Source organism: Diadema antillarum, unplaced genomic scaffold (genome assembly GCF_040938485.1).
Source record: "Diadema antillarum isolate AM-2024a unplaced genomic scaffold, OU_Dant_1.0 scf00000096, whole genome shotgun sequence".
In the NCBI taxonomy this organism is placed as follows: Eukaryota; Metazoa; Echinodermata; class Echinoidea; order Diadematoida; family Diadematidae; genus Diadema; species Diadema antillarum.
The window spans coordinates 38,478-62,058 of record NW_027270985.1 but is presented as its reverse complement, the minus strand read 5'-3'; the positions used below and the strand labels follow the sequence as shown (position 1 = coordinate 62,058).

General features: G+C 38.2%; 2 protein-coding genes across 2 annotated transcripts in view; one reads left to right on the top strand and one right to left on the bottom strand.

Moving 5' to 3' along the window:
- The window catches only part of LOC139718540 (translation factor Guf1, mitochondrial-like), an 18,581-nt gene extending 6,945 nt beyond the window's left edge, over positions 1–11,636 (top strand). Inside the window, exons 7-13 of the mRNA XM_071630010.1 lie at positions 357–486; positions 2,094–2,203; positions 5,057–5,261; positions 6,050–6,151; positions 6,961–7,094; positions 7,813–8,071; positions 11,069–11,636. Coding sequence (XP_071486111.1) covers positions 357–486; positions 2,094–2,203; positions 5,057–5,261; positions 6,050–6,151; positions 6,961–7,094; positions 7,813–8,071; positions 11,069–11,194 — 1,066 coding nt within the window. The 3' untranslated portion in view covers positions 11,195–11,636. The remainder of the gene's footprint in view (positions 1–356; positions 487–2,093; positions 2,204–5,056; positions 5,262–6,049; positions 6,152–6,960; positions 7,095–7,812; positions 8,072–11,068) is intronic.
- Positions 10,582–23,581, bottom strand: LOC139718543 (ATP-dependent (S)-NAD(P)H-hydrate dehydratase-like). The gene is made up of 10 exons (XM_071630013.1): positions 23,573–23,581; positions 21,943–22,073; positions 21,339–21,538; positions 20,460–20,548; positions 19,456–19,564; positions 18,981–19,031; positions 15,643–15,763; positions 13,558–13,684; positions 12,672–12,877; positions 10,582–11,554 (listed from the first exon to the last, which is right to left on the bottom strand). Exons 2-9 carry the CDS (start codon positions 22,001–22,003, stop codon positions 12,706–12,708), a joined length of 930 nt encoding a protein of 309 aa, XP_071486114.1. The 5' UTR covers positions 22,004–22,073; positions 23,573–23,581; the 3' UTR covers positions 10,582–11,554; positions 12,672–12,705.

Here is a 23,581-nt window from a genome sequence, read left to right as displayed (position 1 = left end):
CCTTCTAGTTTTAGGAATAGGTTTGTTACTATTAAAGGAACATGGTAAAAAATGAAGAATGCTCTTACTTGTTATGTGTACTAATACACAAGCACTTATGCTTAATTTTTCTTTGCTTGAACAGAATCAAATATGAACAAATCTAAGTTTGGATGATGTAAGTGTATGCCCATGATTTTTACTGTGGCTACTATTAAAAAAAACCCTGAACAATTGGTGTGTATTACATCGAAGAAGGGTGATTTGTCAGCCTGTTGCAATAAAAACAACTCGATGCTAGACTCATTAATTTGAATGGTGTAAGTGGAGTAATGCCCTCTAATGTTACAGCGATATCATCATTGCGCTTCATACAGGTATGCTGGCCAGGTAGGTTACGTGGTTCCAGGGATGCACAACATCAAAGAGGCTCATATGGGGGACACCTTCTACCACCCAAACAGCCCTGTACAACCTCTCCCTGGCTTCAAGGCGGCAAAACCCATGGTGAGTTCACAGGTTGACTGCAATGCTGCCCTCTTGTGTTGACTCTCACTAGATATGTACAGTGTATTCCTCTTCTTGATAGTACAGTGGATGTTACATGTAGAGGGTATAATTTGCTTGGATCAATGTTTCATTGTGATGCTGCATCCACACCACATAAATAAATTTGTTCTTTTTTTCCCCTCTTTTAACAGTGTTTTTATGCCTCCGCCACGAAGTGGTGCCGGAGGCATTATGTTTTCGGGTTGTCCGTCCGTCCGTCCGTCCGTCCGTCCGTCCGTCCGTCCGTCCTTCCGTCCGTCCTTCCGTCCGTCCGTAATAAATTTTGTGGACAGGGTAACTATTAAAACCTTTTAAGGTATCCTAATGAAACTTGGCATGTATGTGTATTAGGGGGTGAAGTTGTGCCTATCAACTTTTGGGTGCACATGGTCAAGGTCAAAGGTCAAAAGGTCAAGGTCAAATACGTAAAATTTCACTATTTCCTCCATATCTATGCAATGCCTGAAGATATTTTCTTGAAACTTAGTGTATACATGTATTACCCAATTAAGATTCTCTGGTGAAAGTTTTGGGTCATGAGGTCAAAGGTCAAAGGTCAAAAGGTCAAGTTAAAATATTAAAACTTAGCTTTTTTTCTCCGTACCTTGGAAATTGTTCAAGGTATCTTCATGGCACATAGTATATAAACATGTACTGACTGGCAGTTATTATCTAGAGAATCTAGGGTTCATAGGGTCAAAGGTCAGGGGTCAAAGGTCAAGTGCAACACTTCAAATTGTTACTATTTCCCTCATATTTATGTAATGCCAGAATTTTTTTTTTTTTTTTTTTTTGCACTTGGTGTATGCATGTATAACCTAGATTATCTGGAAAGTTTCTTTTTCTCTTTTTTCTTTCTTTTTTTTTTTGGGGGGGGGGGGGTTGCCTCAAAGGTCAAAAGGTCAAAGATCAAGGGAAAGTGCTGAACTAACTTTTTCCTCCATATCTCAGAAGTGGCTCAAGTTATCTTGAAACTTACTACATATTTATGCATGTTCTGCCTGACAGTGATTATCCTATGAATTTTAGGGTCAAAGGCCAAAAGAAAATGGTAACAGTGTACTTTTCAATACAGAAATTACACTTTTTCTCCATACCTTGAAAATTACAGTATTCATACACTTATGAATGGGTCAAAGTCAAGTTAAAGTCCTTGAATCCCCAAATACATGCTCTCCTATTCATCCAATTAAACCTAGGTAAAGGAAGGTGAACATTCAACACATTTGTGACAAACATGTAATTTCAATATTTTGCCAATATTGTGAAAATGTAATTATGCATTGTCCACATGTACTATAGACCTATTAGGAGAATCGTGCATTATGGCGGAGGCATAGCAGTCGCCTTAGCGACATTTCTAGTTCAGTACTGTGCATGTTGACCTTATTCAGATTCATCTTTATTTAGTATGTTTAGGATCTGCAGAAAATGTTTGAAAGATGCTTAATTACCCATATTCCTTTGTGGAATGGTGCTCTGCTGTGTATGTTGCAGAGCCACTTTTCCAAATCAAAAGCTGTCCCAATGTGTCCTCACATGCTTTTCAAATAATTTTTTTTTAGGTGTTTGCAGGTCTATATCCGATTGACCAGTCTGAGTACTTGTCTCTGCGGTCAGCCATTGAGAGATTGACCCTCAACGATAGCAGTGTGTCCGTAAGTCGTGACAGCAGGTGAGATTGGAAGTCTAATTGACATCCGTGAAGACAAGGGCAATTTAACCCGTTGAGTACAAGTCCAGAGTATACTTGGGCAAGTGTCTATGGAAATGCGTGTTGTAGCAAAATCAAACCGTCCCCAACAGGTTAAAGGGATCGTATAGTTTTGGTTGAGACCGAATTTCAGGTTTCTAACATTTTTTGGTGAGATAATGAGAAACCTCTTATGAAATATGAAAGATCATGTAATTCCATGAGGAATTCAATGTTTATTTGATGAAAATTGGTTTTGAAATGGCTGAGATATCCAAAACAGAGCGATTCTAATAAGTGTGGGACCCACACTTTATGACGATTGTTTTGTTTTACTTTGTTTTTGGATGTTACAGTCATCCCAAACCCGATTTTCATCAAATAAACTTTGAATTCCTCTTAAAATGGTATGCTCTGTACTATTTCATAGGTGTTTTCTTGGTATCTCGCAAAAAGTTAAAAGCCCAATTCTCATCTCCACCATTACTGTACCATCCCTTTAAGCTGGCAATTAAAACCACTATTCAATTGTACGACAGGAAGACATTAAAATATATCTTACAGAGGGCCAAAGAACTATTTATGAATATTAGGGATGGGGCTATCTTAGTGAATCAAAGGAGTAATGAGTGGGCCTCTCCTAACCAAGGGGGAATCTATTTTTAAGGAGGTTTGTAATTTTGTTTTTCAGATTATTGTATTTATGTACTTATTTATGTATTTGTTTGTATTTATTTATTTATTTATTTATTCATCTATCTATTCATTTTTATATCAGTTTATTCATTCTATTCATTTATCTTTTTCTTTTCTTTTTTTTTTTTTGGGGGGGGGGGGAAGAGGTACACGTGAAGTAGAAAAGTTATCATGGTCTAGTCATGGCTAAATGGACTCACGGTAGCTACAATCTAGTCGTTATGACGAAATATCTTGTATGTCTTTTTCTTTTTATGCCTCCGCCACGAAGTGGTGCCGGAGGCATTATGTTTTTGGGTTGTCCGTCCGTCCGTCCTTCCGTCCGTCCGTCCGTCCTTCCGTCCGTCCGTCCGTCCGTCCGTCCGTCCGTCCGTCCATCTGTCCTTCCGTCCGTCCGTAATGAATTTTGTGGACAAGGTAACTATCAAAACCTGTTGAGGTATCCTAATGAAACTTGGCATGTATGTGTATTAGGGGGTGAAGTTGTGCCTATCAACTTTTGGGTGCACATGCTCAAGGTCAAAGGTCAAAAGGTCAAGGTCAAATACATAAAATTTCACTATTTTCACCATATCTATTGAATGCCTGAAGATATTTTCTTGAAACTTAGTGTATACATGTATTACCCAATTAAGATTCTCTGGTGAAAGTTTGGGTCATGAGGTCAAAGGTCAAAGGTCAAAAGGTCAGGGTCAAATACATCAAATGTCACTATTTCCACCATATCTATTGAATGCCTGAAGATATTTTCTTGAAACTTAGTGTATACATGTATTACCCAATTGAAATTCTCTGGTGAAAGTTTGGGTTATGAGGTCAAAGGTCAAAAGGTCAGGGTCAAATACATAAAATTTCACTATTTCCACCATATCTATTGAATGCCTGAATATATTTTCTTGAAACTTAGTGTATACATGTATTACCCAATTAAGATTCTCTGGTGAAAGTTTGGGTCATGAGGTCAAAGGTCAAAAGGTCCAAAGGTCAGGGTCAAATATATCAAATTTCACTATTTTCACCATATCTATTGAATGCCTGAAGATATTTTCTTGAAACTCAGTGTATACATGTATTACCCAATTGAAATTCTCTGGTGAAAGTTTGGGTCATGAGGTCAAAGGTCAAAGGTCAAAAGGTCAGGGTCAAATACATAAAATTTCACTATTTCCACGATATCTATTGAATGCCTGAAGAAATTTTCTTGAAACTTAGTGTATACATGTATTACCCAATTAAGATTCTCTGGTGAAAGTTTGGGTCATGAGGTCAAAGGTCAAAGGTCAAAAGGTCAAGTAAGAATATTAAAACTTCTTTTTTTTTCTCCGTACCTTGGAAAATTGTTCAAGGTATCTTTATGGAATATATTATATACATGTACTGACTGGAAGTGATTATCTAGAGAATGTAGAGTTCATGGGGTCAAAGGTCAGGGGTCAAAGGTCAAGTGCAACACTTCAAAATTTTACTATTTCCTTCATATTTATGCAATGCCAGCAGGGTTATTTTTTTTTAACACTTTGTGTATACATGTGTAACCTAATAGAAATTCTCTGGAAGTTTTTTTTTTCTTCTTTTTTTGCCTCAAAGGTCAAAAGGTCAAAGATCAAGTGAAAGTGCTGAACTAACTTTTTCCTCCGTATCTCGGAAGTGGCTCAAGTTATCTTGAAACTTAGTACATATTATGTATGTCCTACCTGAAAGTGATTATCTTATGAATTTTAGGGTCAAGGGCCAGATGAAAATGGTAACAATTTACTATTCAATTCAGAAATTGCACTTTTTCTCCACACCTGTACCTTGAAAATTACTCAATGCCTAAATGTATGAATGGGTCAAAGTCAAGTTCAAGTCCTTAAATACCTAGATACATGCTCTCCTATTCATCCAATTAAACCTAGGTCAAGGAAGGTGAACATTCAACACATTTGTGACAAACTTGTCATTTCAATATTTTGCCAATTTTGTGAAAATGTAATCACACATTGTCCACATGTACTACATGTATCTAGACCTATTGGGAAAATCATGCATTATGGCGGAGGCATACCAGTCGCCAGAGCGACATTTCTAGCTGATATTTTGCATTGCTGTGCTACATTCCCACTTCAATCCATCACTCCATCCATCATCCTCCTCCAGTCCAGCTCTTGGTCAGGGGTGGCGGCTGGGCTTCCTGGGCCTGCTACACATGGAGGTGTTCAATCAGCGGCTGGAGCAGGAGCACAACGCCAACGTCATCATGACGGTTCCCAGTGTCCCTTTCAAGGCCATCTTGAAGGACACCAAGGCCAACCGGCAAGAGTACGGAGAGGACCTGGAGTTCACCGTTTACAACCCTTCCGTGGTAAGAGGACCCCCCTCCCCCTCATTTATGGTGGAATACCTTCAGAGGTATTTGGTACATTGCCTCATGCCATCATGAGTCTAGATATGTGTCTTACAACATGTATGATGTAGATATGTTGCCAGATTGTTGGTTTTTGCATCCTGTATTTGAAGATTTTAACCGTGGATGTACAGGGGAGGTATATGTAACATGTATTGACTACTTACACTATCTGAGCATTATGTAACATATGCTTGATTCTTGTTGTAATAGCGCATTTATTGTTCAACATTCACAAAATGTAATTCTTTTGTCTCAGGAGGACACAAGTATCTCTAAAAATCATGGGTATGTCGGGTAGGATGCTTGTCTAGCGGTCAGAAGGTTGTGGGTTTGAATCCCATCCGGAGTATGAATGCCCAGGATTTTTATCATGGCTTTTATTCAAAACACTGAATAATCAATGCAAATTTAATGCCGATGGGGAGCAATTTGTCAAACGATTGCAATGAAAACAGTTTTAATAAACATACTTTGTGTCTGGACTTTCTTGCTGCAAGGCAGATTCGTGAATGCAGGCAACCTCTGCTTCCTAAGCCAATTATTGCCATTAGTTCAGATGAAATATTGCAAAGATTCAGGTGGTAAGGGGTACTATAAAGGCTGGAATCCGTGATACAGTGTATTTTCCAACTTCTTTGAGATATATATATTTCCCTGTGTAGATGTGTGCGTGTGTGACTTTAACATAAGTTTTTCATCCAATGTTACATCATGCAAGATAGTGAATGAATATGTTTTGCCAGTTTCCAGATGCTCAGAAAGCAGAGGAGTATTTGGAGCCCATGGTACTGGGAACCATCATCACTCCAGATGAGCACATCAGCAAAGTTTTGAGCCTCTGTCTGGTGAGTCCCAATGAATCTTTTCATAACCGGGCCCCATTTCATAAAAGATATTAGGATAACAACTCTTGCTGGAATGGCAACTTACCATAGCAACAGCCAATCAGGAAGCTGGATTCTTGTCATTACTGTGACAAATGCTGTTCCAGCAAGAGTTGCTATCGTATTGCCTTTTTAATGGGGGCCCCTAACTTACATTTTGAACATGTCTGTGAAGGTGGAACAACATTCATTAGTCAGTTTCCTAGCTTTAGTACTATTCTTCAATGAGGGAGTGAGAAAGTACTGGCTGCACACTTTACGAAACTTCAGATTTCAGGCTTCATTACTGACTGCTAGAGATGTACTTTGGGGAAACAAGACAAAATTTATTCCCCCAGTGCCAATACATCTGTTAGAACCATCCTTTTCTGCCTGCTTGGGAAAAATTTTTGGTCTCCAGTTCTGTTTACTACTAGGGGCCTAAATAATCATATCATCATACATGAAGGGAGAGAAGACCAGAAATTAAAAAATCAACCCGTTGAGGACGAGTCCCGAGTATACTGGGGCAGATGTCTATGGGAAATGAGTGTTGTAGCAAAATCAGTCCGTCCTCAACGGGTTAAGAAACCAGACAAGAAATTGTGATTTCTGCACAAGAAACAGACTATGAGGTTTCCTTTCCCTCGTAGGTGTATCAATAAAAAAGTGCATGAACTATTACATTCAACTGCTCAGTTTGGCATTGGCATCTCCCTTAATGCCAATTTGAGGGGACTTAATAGTCAAGATCAGTTCGTTGAAGCCAAGTTCTCCATGCATTCTTACAGAGCAAGCGGGGAGAGCAGGAAGAGTATACCTACATAGACACGTCCAGAGTGCTGCTGAAGTATAGACTACCACTGAATGAGGTGGTGGTGGACTTCTTTGATCAGCTCAAGTCACTGTCGTCAGGATATGCCAGGTGAGTTTTGAAACATGATGTTGGTGTAACTACATGGTGTAACAGCTTGTGTCAGTGTTAATGTTGTAAACATGAAGTTATGAATGGCCGTAGTATTAGCTTTGAGTATTCACTGATGTACTGAGGAGTAATAGGAAGTGGTGTATCTCTCACAGTGTATGGTTGGGAGTTTTGCCTGATGTAAACCTGGTGCATACTTACAACACTCAATATCAGCTGAAAGATCTATTTGGTGTATTGTCATTGAAAACACTGCAATGTATCATGATTATGTTTTATTGTACTGTCATTGTTCCCATCTCAAAGAGTTTAGCATGATATCTTCATTGTTTCATATGTACTGTAAAAGCTGTATTTTTGTGTACAAGTATTTTCTAGGTGTAGGTTACAGACATTTTCTTGAGATGTTGTTTTTGTCATTTGACACCGAGGCTATCATAAGTGCACTAATGCCCGTTTGTATGAAATATTTTTGCATGTTGTCATTAAACTTCGTGGCCTAGTAGAGATTCGTGAAATTTGCAAAATTTAAACCCTCACAAAAATAACAGCTATGACAGTATATTCATCTGTTGTTTCTGTGAGGATTGTACGTACTAATTATTTTGTGAGATGCACTACCGTATATGAGACGTTACGCTCATCATATGAAATGTGTTTTGGTATCATGCCCTCTATTGAAAACCCAAGCATGCCTCTCGATTCTTTTGATGAGTAGTTTTGACTACGAAGACTGCGGCTACCAGTCAGCTGACCTGGTCAAGCTGAGCATCCTGCTCAACGGCCGGGAGGTTGAGGAGCTGGCCACCGTGGTGCACAGGGACAAGGCCAGGGAGTCGGGCAAGGCGGTGTGCGGCAAGCTGAAGGAGAACATCCCTCGACAGCTGTATGAGGTGGCCATTCAGGCGGCGGTTGGCGGCCGCATCGTTGCTAGGGAGAACATCAAGGCGCTGAGGAAGAACGTCCTCGCCAAGTGTGTGAGTTTATGGTGCTAGTATTTTGTGCTCTTCTGTGAATGCAAATTTCTTGTGCTGGATAGTACACTTACAGATACTGGTATACATGTATTTATATACCAAAGTTGGAAAATTTTATTTGTATCACTGGTTTTATCAAAGTTTTGTTTTATACAGTTAAGTTCCTTAAAAAAAAAAACAGGAGTCACACCAGTAATCCTTGTACATGTAATATTAACCACTTGTAAAATACTTAGGTAATCAGTTGGTTGGCTGAAATGGCACTTCTGTGTTCTTGCAGCTCCCATATGTTGAGCTCTGGTGTGTTCATGAACATCACATGATATAAACTTCTGTTTGTTTGTTTTTTCATTTAAAGTAATTTCAAATACAGTGTGAAGAAAGAGATTAAAAGCTTGAGTGATATTGCATGATACACATATCTATTCATACAAACTTACATAAACACAAAAGGCAATTGTCATAGAATTGGAAACATCTACAGTGTACATGTATTGGGCGCACAGACACGTTTGTGCATACAAGTGCATCGATGAACCCAAACACATACACACAATTTTACCAGGGGTAACAACCACAAAACTTCATGACTCAATCAGCGTGGCACATTTTGCTTAATGCTGATGTGTACTACACAAATTTAATTAGGAAAATGCAATGTTGTTGATGTCACATATACAGTGCACTCCCGTTACAACGAACACGGTTATAACGAAATTTCGTTGTAACGAAGTAAATCTTCTGGTCCCAAAATTATCACCATTAAAGTCTATGGTACAAAGTTCGCTTATAACGAACACGGTTATAGCGAAATTTCCGTTATAACGAAGTCTTTTCCGAGCACCACAGACAAAGAAAAACAAAAGAAATGTGCTCCGTTATAACGAAATGCGAATTGCTTTCGAAAATATGTAGCGGAAAGAGCATTTATAGCGTCTCTGCATGGGTGAACGCTTCACACCACTGTGTGTTCGCTCCTTGTGTCTCGCACAGTTTCTGAGGGGAACTTGCATTTATTAAATTGTAATACAGTTATCCCATCACATTTCACATAGCTTTCCAGTGTATAATGAGTATTCAGCAAACATAATATGATATAATATATACATGGTTCCTTGTTTTCGTTATATATTCTATTTGTTCGGTTGTAACGAAATTTCGTTATAACGAAAGAAAACTGCCGGTCCCGAGCATTTCGTTATAACGGGAGTGCACTGTACAATGTAGTAGATGTGTTGGACAGAATTACTCATCTCATGAGGACATTTATACTGTACATGTACTTATAACAATCCACAACTAATCACTATTGCTGCTTGGCACTACTGACAGGCAATTCATTCATTGTTTCTTAATTAAGCTATTTCAGTTTTAATACATGATAATGATCCCATGACATTCACTGAACACACAACTTTGTAAGGTATGGACCAGGTTCCTTGATGTCATAAAACACACTGCATGAGGGGCAAAAACAAGGTAAGCGCATAGCCTCTAGCCAGCTTCGCGGTATGCATACAGCATACGTGCCTGCCTGTCTTGCCTGATAAAATTGCATGCGATGATGGGACGTGGGATCTCGCGCCCATTCGCTTGCCCCCCATACATAGTTTTTGCCCCTCAGCAAGTTGAGCCTCGGCTCGACGACATCGTTAGAATCTCGTCTTTAAAGCAGAGTTAAACTTAAGTCAGTGTTTTCTTTGGAAAATATGCTTACCTCAACCATGTCAAATTTTGATCATTTACAAAAAAAACGAATATTATGATGAATGTGTAGTATATTCCCTTGTTTGAATGCATATATATATATATATGTATATATATATTTCTTTCTGCATACCTAACTCTCTAAACTTTCTCACACACTGTGGGAAAATAAAGCCCCTAAAAACAACTCTTTTTTTTTTCAGACACAGTGGTTCGCACATAAATAATAGTTATATGTAAACCATACACCAACAAATTTGACAAATACAAATGTATAACATGAAAACTAAATATCACATAGCTTTAAAATCAGGGAAACACAAGAAAAGAGTACAAAATATCCCACATTATTTGTTGGAAACTTTTCTGTCAAGTACTTCCTCACTTGAGGAAACTACCCCCCCCCCCCCCCAAAAAAAAAAAAAAAAAAAATAATAAACAGTATGGAGTACACTATATCTTACAAGTAACAATTTTCTTTATGTCATGATTAAAATTAAACAATGTAGATTTTGACTCAGGCTGTGAATGTCATGTCATGTCATCATTGCTGGAATTTTGTTTTTCATCTGCCCCTCTTATTACTTTATTATTTGCATTTACATGTGTATACCTTTTTAACTTTCCTGCAAGCTACATTCGCACTTCCAAATGCCAGGAATATAGAATGTATGAGTAGTTCTCTGTTAACCTCACATAATTAATGTCATGCCACAACTCCAGCAAAGCCAACCATGATGGTATCTGAAATCACGATTGTACTACCACAATTTCTACTATTACTACTACTATGTGTACTCCTCATGATGACAATAACAATAGTTGATATTTATGCAACTCCTCTTCCACTGGATACAAAGTGCTTGGTACTTTATGAAGGACTGTATATTTCCCTGAGTTGTAGATGGCTAGCCAACATGCTTCCAATGCCCTATACAGTGCACTCTCATTATAACGAACACAGTTACAATATAACTAAATTCCGGTTACAACAAAGTAAAATTCATGCCCCCAAGATATTAGCTATATATCTTTATATACTTTATTTGTTCACTTATAAAGAAATTTCGATTGAAAAAAAAAAACACACACTGCCAGTTCTGAGAACTTTGTTGTAACGGGAGTCAACTGCATCACTTAAACTACATACACTGAGATGTGGTAATTGTGTATATATTATCTGTACATGGAAGTTGACATGACATGATTAAGACCTTAGTGATACGGAAACCAGTACCCACATTCTCGGTGCTAAGTTCATCATTAAATGTCTTCTATTTTTCATTTCAGTATGGAGGAGACATCACACGGAAAATGAAGTTGCTTCGACGTCAGGCAGAAGGGAAGAAGAGGATGAAGAAATTTGGCAACGTGGATGTTCCAAAGGATGCTTTCATCTCCATCCTCAAGAGGTGACAAAGGAAATCTTCAAAGATCCAAGCTTTTGACTTTGATTCTTGAGCCTATGCTTACCTAGATGGCATGGACTTGGATGATGCAAATTCAGGGCGTTTCAGCCTCCCTGTTAACAACTCCAGAACCTCTGGATGCCCAGATATCACATCAACATAGGCACCAAAAATGCCTTGTCAGGGATGCTTTCAACTTTGTGGTCATCAGAAGACAGTTCTGGACAGTCAAAGAGTCTTCTCTGAAGTTTCTACACAGCAAGATATGTAGATCCGTTCTTGTGCCCATACCTCAAGAATGTTCCTTGTCAACAGTGTTCCTTGCAGTGGCAGTATTGACATCACTGAGGCAGTGCAGCAGTCACTCCTTTTGATAATGCAAGAAAAAAAAAATGAAAAGTAGCAACTAAGAATACATAATGTAGGCTCTGCGATTTTTCATAGAAAGTATAGAATGCTGTTTTCAACTTGCCACAGTTGATGAAGACATGTCATTCACATGGGTTGCCAATTAGTCAGACTATCAAACTTCTTTTTCAAACAAGGGAAAGAATATTTTGTTCACAAGTTTGATATTATCAAGGACAAGAACTACCGATGCATATTTCATATTTCACGGCAATTTCAATTTTATTGAAAAATTGCAGTCAGATACTGTATTGATTCCTAAGATACTGGATATGATTTGATCAGTTTCTTCCATTTCAGTCAGTTCCAATACGAAGTCATGAAATGCCAAATAACATTGCAGTCTCCTGTGGTGTACATGATGTCACAGTTGGAGTTCTCTGCTTCGGTAATCATACCTGGACTTGCTTTGGTACAGTTCTGCTAACTGTTCTCAAATTGTTCTGACAAATTTCCTTCACTTAGCCTGTCTTAATGCTGTGAAAATAAGCCTATATTAAATTAAGGATAAAACCATATTTGTTTCCTTGCTGTGTGATTTTGAGTGAGAAAATGGCCTTTTATATCCATATGTACTGCTGCATGCTTATTTTCACTACTGTATCATTTGGCAGACATTCATCAGTTTCTATCAGCCAGCAACATGATAAATAATTTTTAGAGGTGAAAGGAAAGACAATGTCATTCTGCTGTAAGCTTAGCAAGCAACCACCCCTCTCATCTACACAAATAATTTGGGGTCATATGCTCCCCTATTTAATTAGGCATGAATTATTACCAAACACTGTCAAGCAATAGATCAGACGAATGAATTTTACAGATTTACTCTAATTCATGATAAAGATGGCAAAATTGAAATAACCACAGGTGATTAGATTTTTTTCTTTCTGTTCTTTTGACACTATAATGACAACAATTTCTTCATATCTATCTGAGTTTCCTTTGATCTGATCTTGATAGGTACTTGAGGTTCAAAGTGAAATAAATTTTCTTGCATATTGAAGTACACTTTTCACATGCAGCAATTTCTGTAAATTATGTGGAAAAAAAGCCATTTCATGTAAGGCAATACTCACCAGTGCATCTTGTTACAGTACACAGAGAATGTGGCTACTTTGATGTTTCGTAGAGGTCAGCAAAGACTGGCTGTATCTCAGGTAGCATTTCCGTGGTTGTCATGCCCCGTCCCATCTTGTGGAAGGCCCTCATGGCACATCGCTTTGTCAGGAGACATGCCCCGTAGGCTGCACAGAGGGTGGGGCCATAGGCTGCAAGGTACTCACTGCAGGTTATACACACACATATACAAATACTCGGTGCCAAGACTAGAAAGTCTCATTATTGTTGCACACAACATAATCTGGAGATTTTTATAGTAGAATTTAGATCATATTCAACCAATTAATCCAAGAATTGCTCTCCTTTAATTTTTAAATAAAGCTCACGACACATGGCATTTGAAGCAGAATATTTGTAGCTTCTATACACACATCAAAATTACACTTATATTTAGCAAAGTTGTTAATCAATATCTCTTACTAGTGATCTATTTCACACAAGTTCCTATTAATATAAAGATGCTTCCTCTTTCCTGTATCATGATGTGTGTGGTAAATATAACGTGGCAAATGCTAGCATCATAACAGGGAAATTATCAGAAGTTGGTACAGTGCATCCCCATTATAACGAACATGGTTATAACAAAATTATGGTTACAACGAAATAAAAATTCAGGCTGTAACATCATCGGCTCTTTGTATTTTAATTGTTTATTTGTTTGGTTTTAATGAAATTTCAATATAACGAAAGAAAACAGTTGGTCCTGAGGACTTTGTTATAACAGGAGTTCACTGTATGACGTATGTAATCAGATTCCAGTGTGCATGTGCATCAGCATCATCTTCCAATGCACCTTGAGAGAGAACTCTACAGGTATTCAGTACAAATGGCACTTTAACATACTTGGTAATGGCCTCCTTGTCCCGACATGCCTGATGAGCCCAGAAAGTGAAGACGCCCATGGTTCCCGAGAGGATGTCGCCCTGACCACCGCATCTACGAGGACATCCCTCACCACAGCAGACCAAAACTAGGAAGAGATACAAAATCACAATTCAATACACAACACAGTGGCCTCTGCATGAAGTTGCTACCTGAGAAAATTAATGGGCACATACCCTTGGGCCCCATTACATAGAACTATTACATGTATATCTTTTTAATTAATGGTGCCTCCGCAATTAATAGCACTTCCATATAAATAGCAACACTATTCCATAGCCAGTCAAAGACAAGAAATCACTGATGGTTACCACTGATAGTAGAGTTGCCATTGATTATCACGATGCTAATTTCATGCTACAGGGCCATGGACTTCATTTCTTTGCAGATAGTGCTTGTCAATGAATAGAGATTACCTCATCCCCCTAATCCCTATTGTGTTATCATGGCCTTCCTTTTGGACTGAGGCACATTGCTACATCTGACTGGGCCTGGTAACCGTACCACCAGGCCCAGTTTAAAGTTCAGCTATGTGTCTGGGCACTTAAAGGGTTAAGAAGGATTTGAGTATATAATCTCTACGAAATGTAACATAATTTTCATCTGTTTATTTGGTACTCTGGTTAACTTAGTAAAATCTGCTCTCAATGCCACAAATATAATAAACCTGTTGTCTCTGAGAAATGACCATTCCCCGCATATTTCCTGCCTCAAGCATCCGGTTCCCATTACCAATATACCGGTATTAAGCAGTCTACAGATTAAGAAGGAGGTGTAGTGCATTGCATCCAAAGTGAAGTTATTCAAAAAATTTCAAAGGATAACATCTTCCAGAGGACAGCTGACTTGTGTGATGACAGGCATGAACTCCAGATAAGTGAAAGACAAATTTCTTACTGTCAGAAAGAATTTATGAGAAAGTCCCTCATCTTTGTTCTCAACGATTACGCACATCATACAGATTTCCTTTAATGGCTTTAAGCTGTCAACCAGCGATGAATAGAGACTGCTTATTTTCAAAATGATCATCGATGAAGCAACATGACCAATACATATTTCACTGTCCCATTGCTAAAAATAAATGAATTTCTGACTTATAATTTCTGAAGTAGCTGTATTTTCACAGATTTTTACCCTGTAGTCTGTGTTTTGAAGCAGTTTTGAAACGGGGTATGTTTGCAACATATTCAGACAGTTTCCAGGAAGTTTTTATAGTCTTTAACTCTTTATGTGCCACGTTTGCACGTCCGACTCGGTCGACGGCGTGCCAACTTCGCATATCTGCTCAAACGCACGAACCCGCCCAATCTGATCGATAAATTGCAAAATGCCGCGGTACAATGAAGGCGTTTATCGCACTTCCGTTCCTCTCACATATAGCTTGCATTTTATGTGGTGATTGACTATCGAGCGTTGTTCCCTACTGGATTTGCATGTAAATTGTAAGTTTCTGTCACTGATTTGTGTGCAAAGTTATGCCTTTACAGTAGTGTAGCCACTGGTCACGTGAAAGAAAAACAATTGTGGATTTGTCATACAATGATACATCAAAGCAAAGCTCGGCATTTTCTCTTCAACTTTACCCACTATTTGTCCAGCTCAACAGAAATCATTGACTTGAAAAATAGAATGTTTTCACAAAGCAAGACTACGTTAGTGTCTCAGAATAATGTGGCACACAGGATTTTCACCATGGCACATGAAGAGTTAACTGCATGCTGACTACTGTATACGCCATATATTTCGCGAGTCTAAATTTTCGCGAATCGGGAATTCCCGATGATTTCGCGAGTGGTTAAATTCACGATCGTGGAGTCCTGTACTGGATGGAGAAGTGTACACGCGTGCATCACATTCACATCTGGATCATAGTCAATATTTTCGCGTGTCTTTAATTTTGTGAATAGCAAGAAATTCACAAAAATAAAAACCACGAAATATTCGGCGTATACAGTAATTAGCATTAGAGATACCATATCTTATAGAAATATGCGCATACATGTATCAGTGCTTGCATCATAGATGTTGGCTGAAATTAAAATTTACCATTGTGCCCGTCAGAAATTATGTCATTCTCTCCCTTCCTGCAGACAGTCACATGACCCAGGGAGCGACACAGTTCCATCACATCTTTAATGGGCTCCATTGGATCTGGGTCTGCTCCCACCTTAGAGAGCAAAGGAAAGACTAAAAAATACATGAAGATATCCCACAATGGAAATGTGTGATTACAGGAGATAGTGTAGCAGTGTCTGGAAGATGTCTCATTTGCACACTTTCTGCTTCATTTGCACAAATTTCCATGCTTCCACAAAGAGATATACGTAATTACTTGTTCAAAAGTATTCTTACCTACCCTTTAGATTTTAAAAAAAAAAAATCACTTGCGCAGTTCAGTTTTGGTAAAAAAGCAGATTTGACACAGCAATATATCCGATATAACATGTGGTTTACCAAAATGGAGCAAATTCCTTGGCTCTCATTGCTTATGATTACTGACATATCAAACTTTCTTATCACAGTGAACACAATTTTTCTTGTTCCACGAACCTTGTATTCCAAAAGAAAACTGACACAAAATAGATGGACTGATAAGATTTTTGTATCACGGACAAAAGTCAAAGGTCTGTGATTGCGGCTGAAGAGCCAAAATACTGTTGTTTTGAGCAATTATTCAGGAGATTATTTGGGTCAGATCCTGCAGAAAGCATGAGCAAACAATAAGGCTATTTACCAGTTTGAATGTGGAAACAGATTATTAGAGAGGAAATTGTGGTTACATAAAGAAATTTCACAGTTCCAGTATTTATCTGAAAAGAATATGACTAAAAACTGTACATTACAATGAATTTTTGTCAGTGTCAGGATTTCATGGAAGTATTCTGAACATGTGCCTTTATAAATCAACAGTTAATACAGGGCGTTAATATTCTTTGATGAAAATGAACGTGTAATAACTCCCGAGAGATTTGAAAATAGTACATAATTTTGATTGGGTAGAAGGATACTAAGAGGAAGAAAAAAAAAAATGAATTGTACGGAATAGCTCATTACTGCACTTACCACAGCCTTGAAAAGATGTTTTAAATTCTACCACATTGGGAAGTCAAGATTGCCTTCTTGAGTTAGAGATGAGTTCTGGAGACTGGGTAAGAAGAAAAAACTCCATCCTGCAAGAAAGAGGAGGAATAGTCCAGGTCAAGGGTTACATTTCGGGGAAATGGGGAGTGCGAGTGTCCTTCTGGTGTCATCACAACACAACAACATAATTACAACACTTGCAGGTACTTGGCTTTCAGTACTAAATGTCTAATACAGTGGGACATCCGTTTATAATGAAAATCCTCCGGACTGGCAGTTTTCTTTTCATTATACATGTATATCGAAATTTTCGTTACAACTGAACAAATAAACAATAAAAATGCAGAGAGTGGACAATGTTGTGGCCTTGAATTTTTTACTCCGTTTTTAACCGGAATTTTGATACAACCATGTTTTGTTATAACGGAGTGCACTTTAGTAAATTTGTAATGTAGTTTGTGGTTGCATTGTGCTGGGACTAAATTTTTCTCTCAAGCAAATCACTCATATTTTTTTTCCATCATATGAGATGAGGTGAAAAGACATCTCTCTACAAGCATAATACTGCAGTCATAAATTTCCTAGTTTGCTTGACATGAGTCTTGTCTTGTACAAAGAACTTTTTTTTTTTTAATACATTCAAACACAAAGGGAATATTAAAGGGAATTTCATCAAAAACAACAGTAGTAACATTGGGGATATGAATGTACATCTACTCTAAGGGCATTAGTTCTTGTTTTTCTTTTTGTAATATAGTATACCACAGAAGTTGTGAAAAAAGATATTACTCTAGCAATTATACAGGTGACTCCCCTCGTAACAAAGTCCTCAGAACTACTTAGAGCCATTCTCTTTTGTAACATTGAAATTTAGTTATAGGTGAACACACAAAGTACATAAAGATGCATAGATAATTTTGGGACCTGAATTTTAACTTCATTGTAACAAAATTTAATTATAAGTGTGTTTGTTATAATGGGAGTGCATTTTACAAAGTTCTACCATGGAGCTATAATAATACACTTTGTAGCTTCGTGGTTCTAAAGTAAATTATAATCTGTACTGTCTCTCTCAAATTTGTGAGACAAATTTTTTTGCACGTTATCATGATATTAACTGTTAATGTGCCAGGCCCAAAACCCCTAACGTGCCAGAGGTTTTTACCTAACGCCAGAACGTTTCGAAACTGGACTGACAATGAAATTTAAAACCGCCATATCTCTGAAACTATTGACTGTTTTGAATTGAGTTCTACACAACATATATCAAGAAATGTTTGCTCTTTCGTGTCATGCAGACAGTGTGCCACAATATCTATCTGAATCTGAAATATTGCAGAAATATTTGATACATCACAAAAATTATTAGACATTTTTGTGTAGTATGGAAAAAAAGAGTCAGTCTTGTTTTTTCTTCAATGGAACGCTCCCTTGACTCTGTGAGAAAGTTTTAGAGCAACATTTCCTCTTTCAAATGATAACAAAATTGCCTTCTAGAATTGTATGATTCCAAAGATACTAGCAGTTTATTTTGTCTTAGCAATTTCTCTTTCTGCCTCAGTAATTCATTCCCAAATTTGAGTCCTTTAGTCCCAGATCTTGTATTTGAAACTAAAGTAATTGTCCCGGGCCCTGGAATGTCTTTTGTCCACCTGAGAAGGAAGAACCTGCTAATCCTCCTTTTGTCTGCGCGGACCGCGGGCGGGCGTACTCTATTGAAATCGGCAGGCCTTTGTTCACGCGCAGTTCCTATGCTAGCGTGGGGACGATTAGTGACGTTCACCAAAACAAAAGGATGAAAGACCTGACCGACGAACGAAAGCTGACCCTCTTTGAGGGACAAAATCAAAGCAGCTTCCCGCAGGACAGCGTCCAAGCGGAACAATGCGAGTGGACCGCATAGACAATACACGCAGAGTCAATAGCATACACACGCGTGGTTTATCTATGAGACTTTTGATCCATACACATCTCGCAGAGGGTGCGCCCGCTGCAGATTTTCCCGATGTGAAAAAAATACATCTAGCTGAAAAAGTGTGTATTTACTCAAAATTTTTCAATGTATACATGCTCATATTTTTAGTGGAAACGATGGCTATGCTAATCAGCTGCAAGTACATATCATTGGCAGTTGCTTGGTGTAACACGTTACGGTACCACAAGAACTTGAATGATCAATGCTTTTCTCGCTGTTCTTAGTCGCCGATCGGCGACCACGGCACGTCAGGACTAAGGTCGCCGTTTGGCGACCACGGCACGTTAAGAGTTAAAAGATGAGTACAGTATATGGAGAATGGACTTACTGCATCGATTACCAGAGGCAATTCCAGTTCTCTTGCTGCAGAAATGATATCCTATATGATAAAGACAAACAGGGTTACAAATTTTATGCATTAAAATGATATATTGTACATTACATGGACTAGTGTCTCCATTCCCTTTTGAAAAGACAAGGAAAAAATCAAGGTCCCATTACGTAAAACTTGCAGTCACCTACAATTTCAAATTGACTCTTCAGAATGTTGTACATGTATTACATATGGGCCAACAATTGATAGCTCTGATTTGTAATTTATGGGAACACTTTTTACAAGACTATAATGAACTGTTACAACTTAACAAATCTATATTCATATCTATGATTTGAGAATATATGACTGCTAAAAATAAACAACCCTAGAAAAATCTGCCATTATATGAACTGCAATGTTCACATTTGTGCAATGTTTACAAGAAGCTTGTAAGAATCTGAGAAATGAGAGATAGCTTGAATCTCACCTTGACAGTGTCTAGAAGTCCCTGGTCACGGCCAAGTCCAGGACCAATCACGACTGAATGCATGCGAGGGAGCCACTTGCCCAACTCTGCCACTGCATTGGGTGCATCTCTGGTTTTTTATTTAATTTTTAGTGAGACAAAATGAGAAAAGTTAGAGCTCTATCACAACATACATAAATGTATGACATGCTGTACAACAAAATAATGAAGTTACAAGATTATGCAACTTTATGAAGTCTTCAAGATCCAAGTGATACTGGAAAGCACTACATTAAAATGATTTTTGGTTTCTCAAATGCTGAGGAACCTTTCTGAGGAAGATGTACCTTACTCTAAATCATTTGAAAATAAATGTCTTGTAACTCGCAATTCCAACTTCCCCACTTCGTGCAGTATTCTACCCAAAAAGATAAATCTGTGAGAGACTATCGTGTCCTACACATACTGTGGATTGTAAATCTCCAATACCATAGGACAGATTAAGCATTATTCTTTGAGAAATTGGGTCTTTTGGTGTGCACAAGTGCTTGGCAAACCACATGTCTTTGTACACATACTGGGGCAAGATATTTCTTACTAAATATGCTGAGCTTATGCTGAGAAGTGGGGATGGGGATAACTTTGAGCCTGGTAACAAGACTACTTGTAGCTCGAGAGCTTTAGTAACTCTTGAGAGAAAACGCATGATGAAGCTGAGAAACTGAAAACCACATTCAGTATGTGATAGTTTATTTTCAAAATAATCAAATCTTTACAGAAGTTCATCTGCACTGGTAATTCTATAATTTGTGTTGAAATTTTGATCTCAATATAATTCCAATATGATGATAAGAAAAATATTTTGTATCAAGATCAAAACTACCTGATCAAAGCCGATGGTAGACAAATGGAATCATTTGCTTGGATTTCAGCAAACATATTTCACTGGAATGAAAATAGCCATAAACTTTACAGACAATATCAGAAAGCAAAAATAATAGCTACAATATATCTGTCCAACTTACAAGCAGGGATGCACGATGAGCTCTGGACTGTAAGACTTGATGACTGGTGCCGCATCCCCCGTACAGAATATGTGTGAAAGGTCACACCCCTTCAGAGATGGACAGATTAAAGGCAATATAATAGATCATGTATATTGAAGGCCTTTTTCTACAAAAAAAAAATGTAGAGGAATGAGCACAGAATCATTTGTGCTTCATTCTACGGGGTTCATTGAGTACCTGAGAGGTTGCTTTTAATGGTTTCATTGAGAATGAAAGAAGAAAATGGGGATGGGGGGAGGTAGGGTAGTTTTATAATTTCACTGGCCCTTGTGCTCATGTATTATCCAGCTTTGACTGATATGGTACAGATAAATTCATCAACAAAAAAGATAAACTAATATTACAGTCAATGTCAATCTGCACAGTGAGTTATAGTTGACAGTGATTGACTTATTCAAATTCATGAAATTCTCGCATTGAGATGATAATTTCCATGTTACTGTATCACTGTACCACAAAGTAGCCTGTTCACTTTTTCTAAGAAATGTGTGATCATCACCAAACCTGTTTGATTTCCATATATATGTAAATAGGGATAAAGCTGTATAATTATCTGCATTTCATATGAATCATGCATCAATTTCATGCGATGGTTATCATTCAAAACATATAAAATGTGGGATGAATGTCCCACTGCTAAGAGAATAGCACATATGTGTGAGTGACGCAGAAGAAATAACAAGGATAAAGTTTGATGGCATTTTAAAAGGACATGACAACTGGCAGCCACCTATTTATCAAACCTCTATCTATTTAATGAGGTTTATCTATTCCCCCATCCATCAATCATACAAAATTTAACTGCAACATGTGTCTGGTGCTTAAGATAATTATTACCACTCTGAAGGCTGATATGGCAGAAAAGAAAGGTGCTCCCGTGTACTCTCGGCAACCACCGATAGTGGCAATTCGTCCATCCTGACCTTTGTGTTTGCCATAGCTCAACGGGGGCACGACAGACCGGACCATGTTGATAATGTGCCCCCCGTCAGTCAGGGTGGTGATAACATTTTCACCGGCAGTGCTCAGTGCTGCAGCTGAAGAGGAAAGTGGACACACTGCTATCATTATGCCAAAATTCACTCAGTAGCCACTAGTTCAAAAGAAAATGTCATCTCTGGTTAGTATCACCCTCTTTTGTCATCAGTTAATGTGCTTTATCTAAATTCAAAGCACGTGCTAATACATATATGATATACAGAAATTAATAGATCATGATAAGGTAGAAATATCGTTCAATATAAAAGAAAGAAAAAATGATACAGCTTGATATAACTTTGCAAGAAAAAATAAATCAACAAAACGTCTGCAATCATGCAATCCACAAAGACTTGCTGCATGATAAAGATATGTCGGTACAATGTAAATCACACTTGCAAAATCCCCTCCTCCTTCTGCAGAGAGATTGTAACCACAAACAAGTAAGGATATGATACTTTACCTCCTGTACCTACTCCCATCCGAGTAAGGAGCTGTGACAATATTGTTTGAAGGGTGAGCATGGTTAATGAAGATTTACTTTGCCAACAGAAGACAACTTTCGTGGATGATGCTCTGGGTCTCTTCTTGTTCCTGTAAAAATAAAAAGAACCAAAAAAAAAAGAACAAAAATATAAATAAACACACATCATCAGTAAAATATAGGATTGGGGGAGTCCACTTCTTGCATCTGTGCATTAGCAGGCAAGGTTAGGTTAGGGTTAGGGTAACCTCGGGGTGCTCCTTGTACAGTTATACTTTGCGTTTGGGCTGATCGCAGTTAGGGTTGTATTTTGTAATTTATCTATGGTTAGGACATTCGGAAATCTTTCTGAAAATAAAAATGAAAGACATTAAAGATCAAAGTCTGACAAAGAAAAAGAAGTCAAGAAGGAAGGATGAAGTGAAACATGCTATGCTGCGTAAATCAGCCCTGCTGCTGTATCAATCTCGTGTAAACGCCATTTGGTGGGGCCACATTCACAAGTACAATACTATACTGTCAGTCTGTGGAAGAAAGCCCCACTGCACCGGCCACCACTCTCGCCACCACCTCGCCAGGGGCCCGAATACTGCCACCCGGCTTAAAATTGTTACAAACGCACTGACAAAAAAATTATGCCCGGGACTGTGTTCAGTATCCCTCATGATACTTGAAACTTGGCAGGGTTACCACAAACAAGCAAAGTGTGCTGTGGTGAAAAACGAGCAGTTTTTCGCAAAAATTTGAAATTTATATTAGGAATACGTGTTAGGTATCATCACGGTCACCCGCACGCATCTTTTACGTGCTTGTCTATGGGAGCATCACGGTCACCTGCACACGTATTTTACGTGCTTTGTCTATGGGAGCGTGGGTGGTGAGTTGTGGGCCCCTTCCTTAGCCCACAACTATTCCGCATCATTCGCGTTTGAGGACGATAGCTGCAAATTTCCGGCATTGAACAGTGAACTTGTAATTCCACTGGAATCTTCAGCATTTTTTCTGTATGTGAGTGGGATTTCATAGAATTTCAGTGATGAAATGTGATTCAAATATGCATAAACATTAACTATGGCGAGGTAACTAAACTAGTATCTAGAACTAGCACTAGAATCCTCTAACACGTTAGACAGACCAGTGCAGTGCAGTGCCAGTGCAGTGCCAGTGGCATGATGGGGCCTAAGGCTAAGAATAATAATAAATAAGAGATTAGAAGTAAGTAAATTTTACTCTCCTCGCTCCTCTAACGTTAAGTTTAGAGCGTGAATATTGGTCAGCTGGTGAAACACGTCACTAGTATTATTACGTGAAACAATAAATATAAAATACTTGTAAAATTGAATTTATCTTTCTTACACCAGTAAAATTACACTGACTGTCACTGCACTGCCACTGCACTACTGGTAACTGCGGGTGCCGGATACATCAAAAACAATACATGGGACCGAAATAACAATTACATGGACGTCTGTCCTTGGAGTAACACGATACAGATCTCGTTGTAGACGAGGGATAGGCTATTTATAGTTGTACAAAATTGTAAGGGAATATGAAAAAATATAAAAATGCTACAAACCCGAAACGAAGGATTAAAGCTCGAAAACGTTACCTAATTACA